The sequence below is a fragment of the Acomys minous genome (assembly GCF_964271855.1).
Source record: "Acomys minous genome assembly, chromosome: 5".
Lineage (NCBI taxonomy): Eukaryota > Metazoa > Chordata > Mammalia > Rodentia > Muridae > Acomys > Acomys minous.
The window spans coordinates 33,176,081-33,198,119 of record NC_140494.1 but is presented as its reverse complement, the minus strand read 5'-3'; the positions used below and the strand labels follow the sequence as shown (position 1 = coordinate 33,198,119).

Below are 22,039 nucleotides of genomic sequence, written 5' to 3'. Positions count from 1 at the left end.
CTGCCAGCACCACACTCAGTGGAGACCAGATGCTCCATGGAACCTGCAGAACTCCCAGAATGTCAAGTTCAATTGGCCACTAGAACCTTTTTTTTTTTTTAATGTAACTAAGCCTGTGTCCCTTTCCATAAGAGACAGTAGAGCAGACCCCGATCTGTTCTCTTCCTCTGGGGTAGTGTCTTGAAGACCATGACACTGTGTAGACAGGGGTGCTGTGGTCCAAAACATTGTGCCAGGCTACCACCTGCTCTTTCTAGGTTGCTCACCCCAGTGGCCCAGCAACCCAAGCTGCCCACATGCAGTCTTCTCGCAAGTTCTGTAAGTGGATTTTAAAGCACGCAGCCTACACCAGCTCTCTCTGCCCAGTACAGCCTGGAGCTCTTTGGGTTCTGTTACTGAGCAGTATGTGCTGCCCAGAGCGCACGCTGCTGTCCACACACCTACTGCACCGGTTCTATTGCTGTCACAGGTGCAGCTGCGGTGAGGAGCTGACCTTGGCCTTGTGCAGATGTTGGACTTGGTCTTTATTTCCCTGGGACATGAAGTCAGGAGGGGCCTACTGTATGCTTTGTCTTCAAGCACCCTTAGTTTTCAGGTGTCTGTCTGTGGATTTTGTGGCTAGTTCTAAACATCCATGGTTTCAATTTGTCAAGGGGGAAAAAAACATCTTCACCCCCAAGCTGCGCCTGCTCCAGACCCTTGGTACAGCACAGGAGACCCCGGCTGAGTATGGAAGTCTCTTCCTCGTGTACAGGGGTTTGAAGGATTTCTTCCTGTCTCCATCCTCAGCATTAGTGTCCCCCACCATTGTCTGAGGTAGCTGGGAAGACGGGAGTGCTGCTACCATACATGTTTGTGGTGCTCCACAGATTCTGAGACTCCTCCCTCGTGATGCCTTTCCTTGGGGACAGGATAAGGGCATCTTAAGCCCTTGGGACCTGAAATTCTCATCCTCCTGCACACTGCTCTGTCAGCTATGCAGCCACAATTCCAAATGTGTAGGCTGCAGAAGGCCAGCTCTGGGAGATGCATTTATGGGAGATTCTATTTTGAGCATGAGGCTAAAATTAGAAACGGGCTGAGATGAGACAAAAAATAGAGGTGATGGAGGAGGGTCTTGGGTAGAGGAGGCAACCCCTTGATGTCACCCATGTGCTGGGCCTGTTTCTGTGATTCTCTCCCCTCTTGCTTCCCCCATCTCACCACCTCTCTTTGCAGCTGACCCCATTCCTATGAAGCCCCCATGTTCCAAGTCCAGAGACCTGCTGGTCACCTGCCTGTAGGTGTAAGGAGTGTGTAAGACGACACTGTCACTGCCCCTCTATAAGGCTGTAGGAACCTCTTCAGAGAAATCCCCCAATCCAGAGCTGTCTGAGAGGTAGGGCTGACTGCTGAGCCCAGCATCCACATCCCTGCCAGGTGCCTTCCATGGGCCCTGATCATCCTTCTATGCCTGAGCAATGACTCTTAATCCAAGAATATTAAATAGGAGTGCTTTATTGAGAGAGATGTATTTTAGACCCATTAACCAACCTGGGTTTCTGTCACACTTACAGAGATGGAAGGCCTAAACATAAGGCATGGCCCGGAGACAGCAGAGAATTTGGTTGGCCTCCAGCCAGACCACACAGGACCAGAAAGGAATCCCCAGTATGCACACAGCAGGGCATGTACTGATGGGCACCAATCAGTATTTTTCCACCTGGGTCGAGGCTTCTGAGGCCCAGAGGTGGGACCCACTGACACTCCTAGTGTGAGACCCTTCGTATCGCCCCAGAGCCAACCACCCTCCTTTGCCTCTGTATGGTTCTTTAGGTCACAGGACCCAGGGACCCAGTGTGTACGGGAAGGTGCCTTGTAGGAGGACTCCATGTCCAACAACGGAAGCTGCAGCTGGTGGTGGGCGGGGCTGGTGTCATCAGGTAGGAAGAACGTGACTGGCATCAGGGCCAACCACAGTCTCTCATCCTTGTTTGTGAGAATTCTCAGAAACTCTAACTTGACTTAAATTTGGGCTTTTTCATGGAAAGAGGAGGGCAGTAGCTTGTTGTAACAAACCCCAAAAGTCCCAAGTTCCTGTGGCTGAGGGTGGATGTGAACTCAGAAACAACCGGCCTTTTTTGTGGGGGGGGGGGGAGGCAGCCATAGCCTTCCCTGGAGACACTGAAGCCACAGGACTGAAGACTTCTAGGCTTCACAGTCACTGGGGTGCTCAGGACTCTTGGAGTGTTCTCAACAGCAGTGGCCACAGCTGAGTTAGCCTGTAACTCTCCTTCTCCAACATTTGGCTAAAGATTTACGGGCTCATGCCCTCTTCAGAAAGGCACAGCGTGGCTCCTGCTTCGGCAGAGGAGGAAGAGTCAGCTTGGCTGCTCAGCGGCCTGTTCAGCAAGCGATGACTAAACAGGCATGCAGGAAGCAAGGGTGAGTCGCGTCTGGCAAGCCTCCTCGGCCTTGCCAGCCCACCAGCTTCCTTAAGGAGCAGAAGGGCCGAGGGTTTTAACGCAGGGGCCTTGGCCCAGCACTCACAGCAAGGGGCAGAGGGTCAGCCAGGAGGAGGCAGTGACAACATGCCCAGGAGCCAGGCCAGCAGCATAGCCTCGTCTCCTACCTTTCACTCAAAGGAAAGGAGACCAGCCTGGGGCCTCCACACCTTCATGTTTGACTCTTTGACAGGAATTTCCAGGGCAAGATGGGTCCTGAGCCATGTCTGTCCCTGTGTAGTCCATGCTCTATGGTGAGGGTAAGCAGAGGGCAACCAGGCCAGAGTGGTAGACACTTCCATCAAGAGCATGTAAAAACATGTTTTAAACATGTATGCCATGTGTACAAAGATAGCCTAGGCATGTGCACATACCTGTATGCAATGCACAAACACAAATACACATGTGCATGCATGTACATATATAATACACAAAATTCACATGTGAAGATACACACATACATACATGTACATAAGTTTGTGAGTGCAGGTTCATATATCCGTATACATATATCTATAGATGCACATGTGTGATATGTATATACACAGATATGTGTGCACACATGTATTAACACATGAGCAAATGTAAATCCACATAACACATATGTGCATCTACATGTGTACATAAATATATAGGCAACTCCCTAGTGTATATATACAAACATATGCACAACATGCATACATAAACTCACACTTACACATACACACACTTATGTACACATGTACTACATGTGTGTATACACATCTATATATACACATGTAAAACTGGAATATACACATAAACACTCTTGTGTGCCCCACATGTTTGTGTAATGCTTGTGTGTATACATCTGTGTGACACATGAATACATGTACATATACTCACACGTTTACACACATACTGCTCACTTCCCCCGATGGCCCTGCCTCTTGCCTCCTCTAGACGCCATCTTCTGCCTTACCCAGGTGAGGCCCATTCAGTACTTGAGGTCCCCGTTCACAGAGGTGGTGGATGGTGTACTGACCAGCCCATGGTGGTCGCCAGACTTCTGGTAACGGTTTCTGATGAGCTTGTAGATGGCAAAGCAGGGGATGGTGAGGCAGGGTACCCCAGCCACAATGACCACCACTGCATACACCCAGTTGGGGTATTGGAGCTTCTGCGATTTGGGGAACTCCACCTGAGGAGAGAGCCACAGGTAACACATGGGAGAGAGGCCTGCAAACCCCACCGACACCCCCTCCTACCCTCATGCCTCAGCTTCTGCTTTCCCCCCCAGGGCTCCTCCCTCTCCACCCAGCCACTGCCTGGGCACTCACGTAGGAAGGGTCCCAGACGCTATACGTGAGCTTTTTGTTGACCTCAATCACGAAAAAGAAAAGGAAGATGACCAGCATGATCAGTGGGCTGACCACTCTCCACGTGACTTGCCAGAAGATGTTGGGCTTGTGGCCAATCATGAATTCAATGTCCCTGTTGAACCTGCAAGCAGAGGTCAAGGGTCAGTGTCACTGGTAGCTCATGAAGGCCAACGGCTGGCCAGCTTTCTATATCTGAGCGGTGGTTTTCATCTTGGAATGTTGTGGCTTAGCCTCCTTCCCTTTATAAGGGCCTCTGACTTTGCCGGCAGAGGTGTGCCTGCACTCGGGAGGGTCCCAGGCTGTCACCGTCAGTAGCCACCGTCTAAGCGGTTTGGAATCCCCACAGAACTGTACTATGAGTTCATCGTCAGAGATCTCACAGCCTCACTTTTTGTCATGTGACAGTGAGGGCAGTGGGCCATCAGACTTCCCTCCTTCCAGGTCACACAAGCCTCGGCAGCCCCTGTGTGAGCAGCAGCACACTCTAAAGTCAGGTGACACACACCATCTCCTCACCTGCTCAAAGGTGGCTCTGTGACAGAACTCCTCTCAGCATACAGGGATTTGTTGTGAGCAGAGTGAGACATACAGAACAGACTGGCCCCAGCAGGCACTAGGACTTAGATGCAGTCTCCGTGAGGGCCGTTGAGGGACTGGGCTATTGAACCTGTCGCCAGTCTTCACATCCTTGGGCAATCACTTTTCCCTTGCCCCTCACAGCAGCGTGGAACTCAGAGCGCTGTGCACACGCTAGCTGCAGCCACTCCAGCTTTCAGCTGGTACATTCCCTGGTGATGCCTCCTAACACCACAAAAGCCGCAGGGTTGGCCCTGCGCTCCTCAGCTTTCACATTGCTCCCTTCTGGCCCCACTCATGCTGATGTAACCTTGTCCATGTCCCCTGTGAACTTTCATTTTTGAGTGACTTAAAATAGGTTTTCCCAAAACAGGGCCTACACCAGCTTAAGTTTAATGGATACCTGCAGACCGTTCTAGAATGATCCTAATGCAGCTTCTCCTGAAGGCATGGCTTCCTGCATCCCTGCCAAGCAATGGCAATGATGCCTAGAGATGGCAAGTGAAGTTGACAGTTGGAAGTGGCCCTCTGTGCCTTTCTGTGCTTGAGTTCTAGAGAGCTGCTGAGGCCCCCTCCCCCCAAGAAGGGCCTATGCCCAACTCCAGAAGTACCCCTGATATAGAGCCCGAGTGAATTAAGAGCACTGAGCTCCATTTTGCATGCCTCCCCTCCCCCTCCTCACTTCCCACCCTCTCTCTACCTTTTTCCTAGCCCCAGTGCTGCTTTTGGGGCCCCAAACTGAAGGTCATGTTTAGAGTTAGATCATATATTTTTTTCAAGTTGTGCAGTCAGATGCGTCTGCATTTTTATTTGTATTTTCTTTCTCGGGCACCCAAAGTTAGTGTGTGTCAGTCTCGAGTACCCCTGCAAATTCCTGCCCTTTGGATACACAACAGGGGCTGTTTAGATCGATTCTAATAAGAAAGGTGGCACCACATCAGCAAGGCTAACGCTTCACCCTCTGGCCTCTCTCCACCTCTCAGACCAAGTGCCAGGACTAAGCCACCGCCAGCCCACTCCTGTGAAGGATATCATAGTCACTTGCACAATAGTGACGACGTCATCCCGTGGCTTGCCTACCTTCCCTTATCCCCCACCTGGCTGCCTCAGCTTACAAGGATTCTGCTAAAGATGGTCCTGTTGCCACAGAGCTTCTCCTCCTACCTGTCCACTCCGTACACGTAGACGACGGCGAACATCTCACAAAAGGCGATGATTAACAGAGGGATGGAGCCAGCATAGCTGTCCAGGAGGGAGAGCCAGTACTGGCCCGAGTTCAGTGTGAATATGAAGGCGATGAGATATGTCCCCAAGCAGATGAGGCCTGTGGCCAGACAGGGAGCACAGTGGCTACAAGGCTGCTCAAGCCAGGGCTGTACCCACCATGGCCACTAGGAGCACCAGCGAGTCTCCCCGGGGTGGTAGGCTTCATACATACCTGTCAACAGTTCTTTGGGCCACTTCTTAGGGGTGATATTGAGGTCCTGAAGGGGTACAACCACACCCTCCATGTTCCCAAACATGGACGAGAGGCCCAGGCAGAACAGCATGATAAAGAAGAGCACCGACCACAGTGGGGACACTGGCATCTTCGTGATGGCTTCAGTGAAGACGATGAAGGCCAGGCCCGTGCCCTCCACACCCTGTACCAATGCACAAGGTCATCTGAGCTTTCTGTCCCTCTCCTCCCTCCCTCTTGGGTCAGCTATTCCTGTGGCCCTGGATTTCTTCCTCAGAGGTTGAAGGTTAAATCCCTATTGCTGAAGGCACCATGCACTTTGGACACAGGACTCCGAGAAATCCAGCCGGAAGCCACCTCCCCCAAGGACCAGCTTTCGCAGCACCAAAGGTATTGAGCAAGCTGCCAAGGGAGGGAAGCAGACAATAGTCCTCCGTAGCCGTGGACCACAACAATGATCCTTAAAGGTTCAACAGTGGCATCCATATCTTAGCACTAACCAACAGCTGTTTAACTGAGCTTAAAGCCCACTCAAAAGGAGGGAAATCACGCCCGGCACGGGACCGGGCCAACTCCCTGGAACAGTGAGGTCACAGACCTAAAAGAAGAACCTGTGCTGCCTTACTAAGCCAGCATAATTCCTAACTCCATACCAAATACCTGTCCTGATACCCACGGGTAAGTGTAGCCTTCACCCCTCATCAAAGAGATGTCTCTCTACATCAGCTAAATGTAGAGAGCAACTGACCTTAGGGTGTCTATGCCCAGTGGATGCATCTACAATGCAACTCTGTACCCAAGGTCCAGGGAACATTAGGAAAGAGGAGGGAAGAAAGACTGTTAAGAGGCCCAGCATCAGAGAAACAGCCATGATATCGTCTTTTATGACAACACCCGCCTAAACAAGACCTGAACAAGAGTAACACCAATAAGCTGGGCGGTGGTGGCGCACGCCTTTAATCCCAGCACTTGGGAGGCAGAAGCAGGTGGATCTCTGTGAGTTCGAGGCCAGCTTCATCTACAGAGTGAGTTCCAGGACAGCCAGAGCTGTTACACAGAGAAATCCTGCCCCGAAAAACAAAACAACAACAAAAAAAGAATAACACCAATAGACATGCTAATGAGGTAGGAGCCTCTAAATCTCACTAAGGGGAAAAGGGAAGGACCAGGCACCCCTAAACAAATAACTAGAGGCAACTAAGGAATGCTGAGAGCAGGAGAATCAGAATTCCCCAAAGATAAGCCCCCTAGTTGGTTATCCAATACCAAGTGATCAACTCTGAGGTAATATACACACAGGCCACAGTACATGGACCCAGCAGGTTGTGTTAATACAGCTATGCATGTATGTGTGTATATGGCAGCAACAATCAAAGAAAAAGAGCCCATGAATCTGAGGTGTTAGGGAAAGCGTGAGAGGGGTTGAAGGGAGGAGCAGGGGGTGTTTGTATAATTGCTTTGAGAGGCTGGAGGAGTCAAGTCAGGAGATGGGTGAAACCGTGGCTTCTTCCTCCTGGCGGATTTTTAACTTCTGCCACTACTGGTGCCAAGCCCCAGTATGTGACTCACAAAGACCAAAAGAGAATATCCTCCCTAGCGCACACATGAGACTTTGATGGCATGGAGATCACCCCACCTACCTCAGAAAGGAAGGTGTTAATGTTACAGGTCTGGAACTCCAGCTGCGCGTAGGCCACAGGATCCGTGGCGTTGCACCACTGCTGGAAGGCCTCAAAGTTCTCTGAGGTCACATTGCCCTCAGGCAGGTCAAACCCATTGATGAGGGTCAGGATGTTCCTGGAGGTGAGAAAAAGGGCTGCTGTGCATCCTAGGTGGGAGTTACCCAAAGGCTCAACTGGCAAGGGTTGGGCAAAGAAGGGTGGGGTCTGTGTGCACGCCCCCCCTGAACACAGCCCAAAGTGCTAGGGTGGCAACTCACTTGCTGACACAGTCATCAAAGCGCTCGGTGGCTCGGAAGCCAATGATGGAGTAGACCACAGTGGCTGCGTACACAGATGTGAAGCCATTGATGATGGACACAATCACAGAGTCCCTCTCACAGTTATTGCTGAGGACAAGAGCAGTGTCACCGCGGGACAACATAGCTGACTCACAGACGAGGACATACCCTGCCCTACCCCACCCCCCACACCCCCATGCTGAAAGTCAGCACACAGCAGAACCAGTGTGTCCAGGCCTGAGACTGGGCTCCTGAGTGTTCATCAGTGAGTGAAAGACCAAGGTGATGTAGGGGAACCCAGAGCACTCAAAGTGACCAGAAGTTTGTGTCCTGACCCTGAATCAAGCTGCTGTCCTCCTACCCACATGGATCACAGCTATGGTCAAGACCTCTGAAAGCCCAGGTATCAAGAGTTGGAGGTTCCTAAATCAAATCCCACCTTGGACCTCAGGCAGTCAGCCTCACAAAAGGGTCACTTGAGCCGGGCATGGTGGCGCACGCCTTTAATCCCAGCACGCAGGGAGGCAGAGGCAGAGGCAGGAGGATCTCTGCAAGTTCGAGGCCAGCCTGGTCTACAAAGTGAATCCAGGACAGCCAAGATTACACAGAGAAACCCTGTCTCGAAAAAAAAAAAGTCACTTGACCTTGACCTTGTCCTCTCACTTCCAGGTACAGGGGTCCTCATGAGCTAGAGGATTCCAAACCACAGTCTTTACTGCTTGAAACATCTCTCCCAACCCAAACCTATCTAAATATGGAGTTGTAACTATTTGTGCCATATGATTCTGTTTATGAGAGCAATTATAAATTAGTATTTGTAAAAGTAATTCAGTTTATAGCCCCAAGGGCTAGGAGAATCCCAGAGAGGGGTGGGCTACCTGCCTAAAGTAAAAAAGAGGAAAAGAGATTCTAGAATTTTCCAGATGGGACTTGGCCATCCTGGCCGGTGTTTGGAGCGAGGTAGGGCCATCCTAGCCATTTGGCCTTGTAGCATCTGTGCCCCTCAGAAGGACGGATGCTGACTCAGAGCACAGGGTGGAGTGTGCTAGGGTCAGGTCCTTGGTGTACTTCTGACCAGCTGAGAGAGCAAGGTGTATGCACTGAGGCAGCATGGGCCTGTGTGTTCATGACTCTCAGGGAAGCATGGAAGCTGTGGCCACAGCTCAGGGGCTGACCCAAGGTTTTAGCCCTTACTCACCCTCAGCCCTCTGTGACCTAGACCTCACACTGACATGCTGATTGGAGCCTGGGGCGGGGGGTCCCACCTGGAGACACTCAGTACATCTTGAACACACCCTAATCTTCTGATCCCAGGGCTCCAACCCCCAACCCTCAACACTGCTGTCATGGCACTGCCTCACTCTGGGTCAAAAGCAGAGTACACAGATCAGTCAACAGCACCATGTCATGCCACCTGGAAGGAAGGCTACCCCCAAAACACAGATAATCACAAGTTGGCAAGGGAAACTGAGCCCCCCACCCCCACACAGCTGGAAGGAGCTTGTAGTGGCGAGGTGCTGTGGACAGCAGCCTGGTGGGTTCTTAGACAGCTGGTCATGCAGTGGCGTGAGAGTGGAATAGTGGCAGGGCTCCTCCCAAGTGTAGACCAGACCGCAGCAGCCACTTGCAGCTATGAAAATGGAAACAGCCAAAGTCCCTGCAGGGCATGGGTAAGCACGTTCAGGCTGACCGCACAGCAAATGGTCAGCCAGCCACACAGGACTGTGGCACCAGCACGCTCTACCTCAGGGAAGTATCAGGCCAGTGAGAAATAGACAGGATGACCGCACAACTGTGTGAATGTACTGCAGGCGCTGGGCTCATGTGCTGGGCTCGTGTAGCCTAATGTGGATGAGCTGCATGGAGTGCAAGTGGTCTGAGTAAAACTGCCATAAAAGTGTCATGCACCCACAGCTCCATTTGGGCTCCTCCTGCAGTGGAACTTCCAGGGTTGCTTCTAGAACATTCTCCGTGACACCAGAGGAGGCTTTCTGAAGCCTGAGACCCATTCATCCAGTGACTAAAAGGCCATGGTCCACATGGAACACCTACCGCTCCACTCACCTCCAGCACATCCTCTGAAGGACCTGCCCTCCCAGACCACAGGCACACAGACCATGCCTTCCAAGAACAGACTTCTCCCAAAGTCATACCTATTATAGGCCACACCGCCCAGAAGAGACATACTCTTACTGTCAGGCTCTGCCTCTGCGCTAGCCTTGCCTGCTGCCTTACATCTCTCTGTGGCCTTGCCTATCCTGGATCTGTGAAGTTCTGTTTGCTCTACCAAGAGCCTCCACCCACTCCCTGCCTAGCTCTCCCTCGGGCTCATCACTTCAAACTACCATCTGATGCCACTGCTTCCCCCTGACCCTCCACTGGTGGGCAAGCCCGGCTGGTGATCCCTAAGCCTTTGCGGAAGGCAGGAAACACCATCCACACTCTCTGGCTGTTGGTGCGGAGTTCTTCATAGCTTAGCACCTTTCCAGAAGGTATCGGGAAGAGATGCGTGTCTAAAGCTGACAGGGTCACAGCCTTCAGGATCTGACCTGACTCAAGGGAATGTTTTGGGGGCACCAACATACCTGAGGCCCGGAGTTCTGAGCGGAGAAGGGAGCATATGAGACCAAGCAGCAGGGAAGATCAAGAGACCCAGCAAGGGGAGATCCTCCTAAAGCCGGTACCTGCTTTTCCTGCCAGCTCTGTTCTGTGCTTAGACAGGACCAGTCAGAGGGCAGCTGCTGAGTCACACTGGCCAACACTGGTTGCTGGGCACTGTGCTTTCCGGAAACACCTTCCTTCTTTTCCTTCCACGTGATGTGGCAGGAGCTCCTGAGGGTCCCACCGCCCCTATCCCTGGGGGTCGTCCCTCCAACTCTATACTCACTGCACAGAGTTGTAGCTGGAGAAGGAGATGAGTCCCCCAAAGGCCAGTGAGAAGGAGTAGAAGACCTGAGCGCCTGCGTCCAGCCACGTGTTGGGATTGGCCAGCTCCGTGATCTGTCATTTCAGGGACTCGGCTGTAACTACAGGAAGCAGGGCTCCCCCTCCACTAAGGAGGAAGCCAGCTCCCTCCCCGGCGGCAGATGCCATTCTACACAGAGGAACAAAAGTCAAGCCACCCAACAGGCCCCATCCAGGATACATAAGCCCCATGAATAGGAATGGGATGGCTCCTTGCCAGGCCCTTTTCAGCCAGCCACACACTGGCCCGGCCATCAGACAGTTGGCCATCACCATATAGAAATAACCTACTTCTGAGGCCAAGAGAGAACCCACCATGGACTTCTTCCATGGGATCTGAAGCCCTAGGGTAGTTAGGTGGTAGATGTCAGAGACTCACATTGGGTGTGAAGAGGAAGACAATGCCGTTGGTGGCACCCTTCAGAGTCAAGCCACGGATGAGGAAGATGGTCAGCACAACATAGGGCAGGGTGGAGGTGATGTACACGGCCTGTGAGGAGCACAGTGGGGGGGACACAGTGTGGGATGGGTGCAGAGGTCAGACAAGGAAAAGGGTTAATTCAGGGGGGCAACATGCTCAGTGGTGTACCTCACCTTTCCAGTGGTCTCGATGCCACGGATAATGCACACATACAGCACACTCCAGGCACACGTCAGGCAGAGCAGGATCCACCACTGAATGGAGCCCGAGTCACTGATGGAAGTGGAGATGTTGAGAGTCTCTCGGTACCAGAAATAGTCCACAGAAGAGCTCTTGGCACACTCTTCCACAGAGCCTGCAGAAGCAGATGAGCACGCACATCAAGGTGCGGGTCAAAGGTGGGGACAAGAGAAACAGTCCAGGAGAAGTGGCAACATGGAAGGAACATTAAGTGGCAGGAACCTAGCTGGGGTCTGAGGCGTTCAAGGGATACACTTGTGCACATAGCCTTGCACGCACACATGGGCACTTGAGAACACAGGCGCCCATCTGTATCCACACAGCACGCACTCTGATGCAGGTGCATGCACACACCTGTGTGCACAGAAGTCCTCATCTGCATGAGGTCTGCTAAGAGACACTGGTCAGCTCCTCCCTGACTCCTGGAAGAAACTCCCCGTTACCACTAAAGCAGCAGTTCATGGTCTTTGGGATTCTGTGGCTATGGCTATGTTCATTACAGCCTAGCTCCACGTTACCCACTACCACGGGTACTTCTTCCTCAAAGAACCAACTTGGGCTCTTCTACCAGAAAAAAAACAGGGATGACTTCTCCTTCCACCAAAAGGGGCCCATCTTGATGGTTCCTGAATGTTCGTGTGAAGCCCTCAGAGCTACCCTGTGGTAGTCAGGACAGTGGTTACCAAACACAGGTCCTGGACTAAGACCTGTGCCTCTCTGTCTCCATAGGAGAGGGCCCTGAGAAGGTAAGGGTGACAAAGGACACTTGTGGCAGAGTGGTGTCTTTGTGCAGAGACCCAAGGAGCACAGAGGAGCGAAGCAGAAAGTCGCCTACCAATGATCTATACCCTGTAGTGCCTATCAGCAGTGCTGGTTGGTGACTTGGAGTCACCTACACACTTCGAATGGTCCTCTCCTGATGGTCTCAGCCATGTGGCCAGTAGGACATAGGAAATCATCATGCTTAAGGCTTTCTTCTTGGGCTGTGGACTCCTATTTGTTGTGAGAGAATGTGATGCTGCAGCCCGTACTGGCCTGGATCTCACAGCGTAGACCAGGCTGGCCTCAAACTGTGGCCAGCTTTTTGCCTCAGCCTCTCAGCTATTACTGTAATTGATGTGTGTGTGTGTGTGTGTGTGTGTGTGTGTGTGTGTGTGTGTGTGTGTGTGTGTACATGAAGAATGTGTTCATGTGTGTATACGCGCATGTGCGGAGGCCAGAGATCAATTTTTTTGAGCGTCATTTCTCAGGAGCTAGCCATCTTCTTTTTCGAAGCAGGGTTTCTCACTGGGACCTGGCCTCACTAACTGGACTAGGCTGGATGGCCAGCAATGCCTTCGGATCCTCCTGCCTCTGCTTTCTCAGCTCACTGTTTAGAGGTGACGCTTGCTTGGCTTTTTATGGGGGTGGTGGGGATTGGACTCAGGTCCTTATGCCTTTATCGTGAACAGTTTAGACTGACTATGCTGTCTCCCTAGCCCTTACAACAGAAGTTTTTAAATGTTCTACTGCCTTAAAGATGCTCTAGCTTTTTGCTAGGCCTCATCATCCAAATTTTAGAAAATGAGAAGGTATCTGGTCACAAATTATGACCATCTGTCTAGGAAGATCCCAGCAACCATTTCTTCTCCTCATGTCAGACGGGCAGAGAGGGTGAATGGCATGTGCATTCCACCTTCCAGGGCCAAGGGCTCACCTGTCCGGTTCTCGTTGAGTGGACACTCACTCCACGGCAGGGGTTCCTGAAAGGAGTTGAAGAAATACCACATGACCCAGGCGATGATGGTGTTGTAGTACAGGCCCACCATGAAGGACACGAACATTGAGGCAATGCCTGTGGGGAGGGACGTCACTGTGGAAGACGTACTGGTACCTCTAGCAAGTGAGTGCATGGGTACCATCAATGCTGTCCCTTCCCAGGGAGACTGTAAGACAATGGGAGAATGGGAGGGGCCTGCTTTCCAGCCTGCCACACCTAGAAATGGATACCACTTGCAGAATCACCTGGTCCTCTCAGAGTGAGATCAAGGTCTCCACACTCTACACCGTCACTTGCTCCACTTATGGCCCTAGAAGATTTATCCAGGCAAGTGGTCACAAGAGCCCCTGCAAAGAGCCTTTTGACAACTTCGGTGGGGGTGGCTCTGCCTCAGGGAGACCTATTCGGTAAGTTCCAAGCCAAAGACAGGTGGGTAGACTCGGGAAAAATCTCTGCCAAGAAGCAGGGAGGGGACAACAGGTTGACCTGTAAGGAGTTTCATGAACATGCTTTTTTGACTGTTAAACTAAAAGCCAGATGTGTGTGAAACGAAAGAGAGAAAGAGAGGAGGAGGAGGAGGAAGAGGAAGAGGAGGAGGAGGGAAAGTGTAACAGGCAGAGAGGCAGGGGGTGGGGTGACAAGGGCAGGAAGGGCTTCACATGAGGGAGAGACCACTGTGTGGGCTTTGGGCTGTCCAGCATTGGGCTTGTAAGATAAACACATCTGAACTCTCTGTCCGTGGACCCTGCCCTTCTCTTCCCTGGCTGGAGAACCCACACCACTTACCTGCATTCTCAGCTCTCAGTGAGCCGTGTCCTCTTAGTTAGGTTGGAGGTGGGACCATCTCCAAGCCAGAGTTCGTAAATGAGTGACCATCTCTGGGCTGGGGACAGTGCTGGGTGTCCTTGCTGAATGTGTAGGAGTGGACAGAGCAGACAGGCAGCTCCCCCTTCTGGCCCTGGAGGTTTTTGCTCTAGGAAGTGGGGTTAAAAGCTCTCTCCCCAGCATCTAGATCTCCCTGTGCCCTGGGCTTTGCAGACTCAGGCGACCTCTGCCGGCCTGTCTCTTCCCTGATGAGCATAAGCAGCCTGGCCTAGACGCTGCAACCCACACTCCCATGGATTCTAGTGAAAGGTCCCTGAGGGTCTCCGGGAGAACATGAGCCTGGAACTGATTGGAAAGGCTAAGGAGGAACTAGACTATAAAGCCCCAGGCCAGCCGGGAGCATTTGACACACACCTACACCCTTCAGAGCCGGGTGAATGGAGCTCCACACGCCCACGCTGCCCTTGCGTAGCCGCTGGCCGATGGCAAACTCCAGGTGTAGCAAGGGGATGCCCTCGAGCACCAGAAGGATGAGGAATGGGATCATGAAGGCCCCTGGATGGGAAGAAACAAGACATGGCATTACAGTGCAGGACACCACCTGGGGACAGGCACTTCCAAACCTCGCTCTAATGGTTAGATGCCACCAACAGCCCTGTGGTGCTTGAACAGAGCTGATGTGCAGTTGTAAGCAACATGAGTGGAGCCACAGCAAACTTCTTGGCCTGGAAGGGTCTCTTAGCAGGTAGAGAGTCTCCATCATCATGTGTGTTAACACTCCCTGCTGGCTTGAACAACACTGCCATTAAACAAAGCATGTGACACCACCACCATGCTCACTGACAGTAACATCGAGACCCACAGGAGCTTACTGGCTGCAGATGAGTCAGCTCCAGGCCTCTCACTGACTAGAGCCTTATAGACAGAGGGACAGAATCACAACCTCCAAGATTAGCTGCTATGGGGACAGTGTGCCACTGCTTGGTCAATTAATGCTAAATCTGCTGTCAGGCACCAGCATGAAAAGGAACCTCTTTACAGGTGATGCTGGGCAAGTTGGAGAGGAAGCAAGCATCCTTTGGCTTGGAGCAGTCCCATTTGCTGGTATGTCTTCTTTACTTCAAAGTGTAATAAGTACAATAACAGTCTTAAATAACTGGCCACATTACCCTCATCTGTGCAAGCCTCTTTGTACTATAGACCTAACAAACTCTAATATTAGGAAGTGTGTTTCTCCTGTGCTTAAAAAAAAAGCAATCTTCAATAGTGTCTTGTATATTAATTATATTTCTATAAGAGCTATAGTAAAGAAAGAAGTTGAAATGGTGTATGACAAATAACAATGGGCTAGAGAGATGGCTTAAAGGATGCTAAGCACGTGCTGCTCTTCCACCAAGTTTCTTCCATTTCTGGCGCCCACATGGTGGCTCACAACCATCTATAACTCCAGTTACAGGAGTTCTGACACTTTCTTCTGACCTCTGTGGGCACCAGGAATGCACATAGTACTCTCCTAAAAAAAAAAAAAAAGAAAAGAAAAAGAAAAAGAAAGTAAACACCACTATTAACAGATTTCAGAAGACAACCTGTGGACAAGAAGAAAATATTTGCAAACTGCAAGTCTGGTGAGGTATTAACATTCTCAGAATATTTAAAGGACAAACTCAAACAAAATCCAACTTAATGATGGCCACAAGCCACCAAAAGACGCTGACTCAGAGAAGACACATGAAAAGGTGTTCACACCACTGACTATGAGGACATTTCAAGCCCGAATTTTGAGGTGCCACGTCACACCATGAGGATAGCTACAAAGGCAGAAAAAAACCAATAAGCTCAGGCAGAGGTGGAGACTAAAGTGCTCAATGCTGTTGGCGAGAAAGCAACCACCATGGAAAGCAGTAGGGTCACGTCTGGGGAAAATGAGACACAGGACCACCACGTTACCCAGCAATTCCATGTTCCCAAGAGAACTGAAAGCAGCACCTTGAGGTGTTTGACACCATGTTCACAGCAGCATCATTCAGTGGCTGAGTGGATGAACACACTGTGACCCATCCATACAGTGGGATTTCAACACAGAGGAAGGTGGAGAACTTGTTGAGTTAAGTAAGAGCCAGCCACCAAAAGACCAAATGATCTACTGCACAGGTCCTGGATACAATCTAGCCACAGAACGCATAGAATGGAGGTCTCAGGGGCAAGAAGCAACGTAGGGTGGTGATAATGAGGCCAGTTTCAGTTGGGAAAGATGAGAATTCTAGCAGTGGACAGTGTTGAGACTGTTCAACCTTAAGAGTGCACTTAATGCTAGGCATGGTGGCGCACGCCTTTAATCCCAGTACTCGGGAGGCAGAGGCAGGCGGATCGTTGTGAGTTCGAGGCCAGCCTGGTCTACAAAGTGAGTCCAGGACAGCCAAGGCTACACAGAGAAACTCTGTCTCGAAAAAAAACAAAAAACAAACCCCCCAAAAAAGGTTAAGTACTTGAGGACTATTTTAAAGTAAGGATAGACATCTGCTGCCTTATGGGAAGAAGTAGTGCTGCCAGGAAGCCCAGGTTTCCTCTCCACAGGTGCCTTGTAGGAAGGCCAGCGCCAGGCTGCTGCTGACAGGAAGGAGATGCAGGAGCTTTGGGGAGATCACAAAGCATAGGAGAATTTTCACAGGTGTTTACTCCCAACACCACCACATCCTGTCTTCTTAGGAAAACATAGGCAGAGAACTGCGGCCGGCCGAGGGCTGCCACCTTATCTACTGTTTCTGTTGGAGGTCTCAGTGAGGCTTGGGGAGGACAAGGCTCAAGCTGAAGCCACGGCCTAAGAGCGTAGACTCGAGAGCAACCTGGAATTAGGAGTGTGCAGGCCCAGTCCAAGGCCTGGACTCCCTTCAACACGTAAAAGCCTCTAGTCACTGACCTGGGACTCTGTCCTGTAAGGACTCGTGGCAGTCCCTTGGGGATGGCCCAGAACCAAAAGCTGTGGACCCACCATGGTCCCATACATACACAGCCCTTCATGCCCAGGTGTCTCTGGCAAGGCCACTGGGCCGATAACAGAAGAACACCAAGACATCCTGACAGTCAGCTGAAGAGCGCTACTCAGTCTGCAGCCACATCTCTTCCGGGCCAGGGCGCCATTATCCTACCTGACGGAAACAGGAAGAGACAGAATCCTAGAAAGTCAAGGAGAGAGGCGGAGAGGGACAAGGTTTAGGGAGATGAGAAGGGATAGAAATGAAGAGACTGTAACAGATAGACAAGGAAAGACAGAAAGACACAAAGCGGGATAGAGATGAGAGGCAGAGAGACACACAGAGATAAGAGACAAGGAGAAACCGAAAGACAAAGGGAGTTATAGACAGGCAACAAGAAAAGACAAAGAGGGTCTACAGGAATAGAGAGAGATGCTCTCCTTTCTCTAAAGGCCCTTGGGTCCCTGGGCCCAAAGTAGGCCAGCACTTGTCTTCCCTGTGCCTTATGCAGGGGAGTCAAGCATGTGGGGGCGGGCCAGCTGCTGGCCATCTTGAGGTGCCTGGCGTGGTGCCAATATGGTGTTCCCAGCTCACAGCAGCAAACTTGGTACAAGACCTGACCTTCTGTGGAAGGTGACAGAGTCCCAGCCCTGAACAGGGTCTTCATCTTTGAACTGTTGTACCAGCTCTCCACACGATGTAGGGGACAGTGGACAGGGTATAGGTACTGGCCAGGGGCAGAGCTGGAGTTCAAGGATGGAGTGCCAAGGACTAATGTCCAAAGGTCCCCCAGAGATAAGGCCTTTCATGCTGCCCGCAGTCCTCAGCATTTGCTGTTTACACAGAGAAAAGCACCAGCACAGACCATGGCAAAGTGACGCTCAAGGGAAACGAATATGCAGCTTAAGTACGACCTTTTCTGTCTTTGATTCATGGGTGGGAAAGTAGAGGTCAGGGCTGAGGAGAAGGGAAATGAGTGGAGGAGCCAAGGGCTTCAGGCTGAGTGACATCAACCCTATTCTCTCTATCCATCTGGGGGCGGAGGGTGTTGCACACACTTGCTAGTGCTTGTACACAAACAAGGTCACCAGGTCTAGAGCAGAGGGTGGTGGACTCACTATATAAAGGATACATGGAAAAGGCTGGGAACATTCTGTGGGCACCAACGTGGTCCTTGAAGGAAGGAAGGAAGGAACCGGGCCAGCACCCGTGGCACTCACCTTCACCACAGTGCTGTTGCTGCCTGGACACAGAGCAGGAGAAGTGGGTTCCCCAGTGTCCTAAGACTTCCTATAAGGGAAGTCATGTCTAAGGATGCCTTTTGTGAGCATGCTCCACCCACCCAGGCTCTTGAGTGTCCTGGGTAGATATGGTAACTTCCATGTGCAAAAGAGTAGGATTAGGGCCCTTCTGACAAGGCTAACACATTCTTCCTCTTGTCACCGGCCCAGTGACATACTCCCTGGGTTTGCCAAGTGCATCCCCCAAGTAGGCTCAGTGTTGGAGCCACCCTCAATATCCCCCCATCATGTGAGAACATTAGGGCAGGATGATCTAGGAGGAAGAACCTGGACTGCTCTGTGTCTATACTACCTCTAAGTACACAGTCCTCGGGAGAGGGCCCAGAGCAAGGCCATCTCACCAGGTTCTCTATGGAAGTTGGTGACCAGCTATAAAAATGTTGGCAGGCAGCCTAAGTTCCCAAGAATAAAGCTGCAGAGGAATCCGGGCTGCCTGGTTGTCATGTCTGCTCAGCTTCACTGACCCATGCTGCACTGGGGTTTGTGTAGCTGACAAACCCAGGAGCTATCAGGAGACAGGATATCAGGGTATACAGACAGTCTAAGAGCACTGGATCCCCAGGACACCACCCAGCTCCCTTGTTCCCTTTTCTACCAATTTCTGCCATTGTCTGTTGTCCCTCCCTGACCCCAAAAGCCCATGGGGGACCCTGTAGGTGTGTGGTATAGTGGTCTGTAGATCAGGAAGACTTCTGTGCCAACCCTAGGAAGACAGGAGGGAGAGGGCAGCGAGGGCTCTGCCCATAACCTTGGTCCTTCGGACACACTGTTCTGAGCCTTGACTTCAGAGGATAGCCCAGATAAAGGGGGAAGAACGTCTGGAGGAGCCACGTGTCTTTGGGTCACTCTGGCCTTTAACCGCCTCCCCCATGTACCAGACAATCACTCAGAAGGAAGGGAAGTTTGTTTTGGGCGAGATGGACTCAGGAGAGCCGGACCCAGAGATGGTCATCCTGACCTGAGGGTTGGCTTCCTGTTCTTAAGGACTTCTCACCCACAATTACACAGGGGCTAAGACTCTGGACCCTGGTGGAGAAAGCCAGCACGTGAGGCTGATGCCCTAATCTATCCTACAGGGGCAGTGCCACACCCCACAGGTCCCAGTCCATTGTTGGCTCAAAGAAGCAATGATGTCAGGTGCTAGGAATCCCTATCAAGTTCCCACTGAAACCTGAACCTTAGACACGGCTTTCTTGTGGAAATCCCGAAATTTTCTTGTGGGACAGACTCAGGACCAACCCTTCTCTCCTAGGCACAGGAGTGACCTGACACATCGGCGCCCTGCCTCCTACCTCCACGTCCCTGCAGAGCTCCTCCACCTCAGGACAGTGCAGGAGAGCCTGAGAGTGCCCTACCTGGGTGGAAGTGGGAGGAAGGCCATGCTCTGTTTGTTGTGGGAGCATCTACATCCAGATGTGGTCCTCAGAAAGTAGAGGGGATCTGAGAACAAGAGGTTGGAAAGCCTTCTGCCCGTTCTGTTGAGATCACCTGGGACCTGGGTGAGGTCACCTGGGCAGCTAACCCTGGGACTGACAGCTCTTTCATTTGCTGTCGAGCCTGGTCTGAGTGAAAGGTAATGGCAGAGTCATAAGCAGCCAACCTACACACCTACACAGCAACACAGTGGCCACTTCAGCTTTGCTGTGACAACTTCTCATCACGGTGCCAGTGGGTGACTGAACGAACTGGAAGTGAAGAAAGCTCCTGAGTCAGAGACTCCCGTGCAAGAGGAGAGTGTCTGGAACCCATACAGCCCCACCTGTGGCACACCCCAGGCCCAGCAGAGCCAGTTTCTACAGCAGCCAGGCCTGCCCAGACCTCCACTGACAGCACCACATTAGGAAGGCAGAGCCTTGGCTCAAGGTGAGGAGGCAGAGGCAGAAGCTCCCCCAAGGCTGTTTGTGATGGTGTGTGTGTGTGTGTGTGTGTGTGTGTGTGTGTGTGTGTGTGTATGAGTGTGTGAATATGTGAGTGTGTGTATGTGTGTATGAGTGTGTGTGCGAGTATGTGTGAATGTGTACATGTGTGAGAGAGTGTATGTGTGTGCGTGCGTGTGTGCGTGCACACGCGCATGTGTGTGCATGTGTGTATGCATTTCCTGGTACAGCAGCCCTTGTGGGGCTAGGGATAAGAAAAGCTGTAGTATCAGCTAGCAGAAGTGATATGGGAGCCAGTGGGGAAGCTATGCCTGTGACCTCTGTGCCCCATCTGTGCCCTCCTGAGCCACCTGGAAGTGTGCTGTGAACCACCTTCAGTGCAACAAGGGTCCAGAGCCTGGGGCTCTCTGAAGGGGGTGGGTGCAGCTAAGGAGACATGGGGCCTCACCGGGGAAGCCAAGATTCTCTTAAGGGTTGCCACACAAGCCGAGGCTTGAGAGTCACTGAGTGCGGCCCCTCCTCTCTGTCCATGCTAGTTCAGTGCCAGCAAGGAGTCCAGCAAAACAGGCTCTGTCCTCTGAGGATCATGCTTAGAAACCCAGCTTTTCCTCTTCCAATAAGGACATACAGTGCCCACCGGCAAAGTGTGCCCAGGTGAGTGTTCTGCCCTCAGGGAGCGGTGACAGCGTAGGGAACTAGCTATATCAGCCCCGTCTCCAGGGGGGAGATTGTTCTGCAGTCCCAGCACAAACCACCCATTCACACGGGCAAGGGCAGGGCTCATGTCCTTCACCAACAACCTGAGACCATTGCTCTAGCTCTTCTTCCCCATCTGTGACCCTCTCCGGTGCTGAATCCTGGGGAATGCCCATCCAGTGACCTTGGTCCATGTTGTTTACTCTAGGACTCCTGCTTTGCCCTCAACCCATACCTCATGCAATCCCCGACCCAGGTCCCAGCTCCTACCTCCTCCATGGCTCTGGCATAGGTAAGGGAAGCGCCACACGTTGCCCAGTCCCACACAGAAGCCCACACAGGTGAGCATGTACTGGGTTTTGTTGTCCCATTTGGGCCGGGAGCTGGCCTCTTCCTTTTCAATGACTTCTAATTGATCCAGAGATGGAATCCGGTCCTCTAGGCCAGGGTTGGGCAGCACGAGCCTCACCATGGTGGTCGCTGGGTTCCTCCTGGCACACACAAGCAAGTTCAGCAGCCAAAGGGCAAGTGGTGGTGTCCAAGAGCCCCAGCTCTTTATAGAGAACCTTTGGCACCTCACCCCAAGCACCTGGGCCGAAAGGAGGCGTCAGCAGATCTGCAGGGTGCGTCCTGCAGCACTGTTAATGCCTTATCTGCAGAGGCACCCAGCCCAACCAGCTAAGCCGCCCCCTCCATTCACTGACAGGAGGTCCTGCTGGAGGCCTGGACACCTCTCCCCCTGTGTAAACCCAGACATAGGCCAGTGTTGGGTGTGGAGGGGGACAGTGAAAGACCCTCTTCCCAGGAAAGAGGGCGGGACCTCCAGTAAATCAAATAGATGGTGTCTGTTGATGTCCTGTGCAGGCCAGCAGGATGCTGACTCTCCCCAGACTATTGGAGCGCCCAGAAATCTGTTTCACCTGTAGGAGACTGAGCAGGAGTTTGCCCACCCCACTATCTTTTCTGAAGTTTCCCTAGATCAGCAATCTGTTCCCTAGTTGCTGCTCACACGAAGTGCCACAGTCTGGCTTGGGTTCCCCAGGCACAGATCTGTGCTCTAAGTGCCCCCCTCAGAGGACCTGTGGCTACGCCCAGATTTGTTCCGCCAAGGAGCACTCAGAGGATGAGGAGATTGCTTGTGCTGATGCCAGGCAGCTACAACAGTG

At 52.0% G+C, this 22,039-nt stretch overlaps 1 protein-coding gene across 1 annotated transcript; it reads right to left on the bottom strand.

Annotated features, from left to right (window-relative positions):
- Positions 1-1,479: 1,479 nt before the first annotated feature.
- SLC6A19 (solute carrier family 6 member 19) lies at positions 1,480-21,438 on the bottom strand. The gene is made up of 12 exons (XM_084781442.1): positions 21,144-21,438; positions 14,442-14,582; positions 13,140-13,277; positions 11,377-11,558; positions 11,162-11,272; positions 10,706-10,818; positions 7,798-7,926; positions 7,499-7,655; positions 5,838-6,042; positions 5,564-5,723; positions 3,782-3,944; positions 1,480-3,642 (listed from the first exon to the last, which is right to left on the bottom strand). Exons 1-12 carry the CDS (start codon positions 21,343-21,345, stop codon positions 3,439-3,441), a joined length of 1,905 nt encoding a protein of 634 aa, XP_084637568.1. The 5' UTR covers positions 21,346-21,438; the 3' UTR covers positions 1,480-3,438.
- Positions 21,439-22,039: the final 601 nt, after the last annotated feature.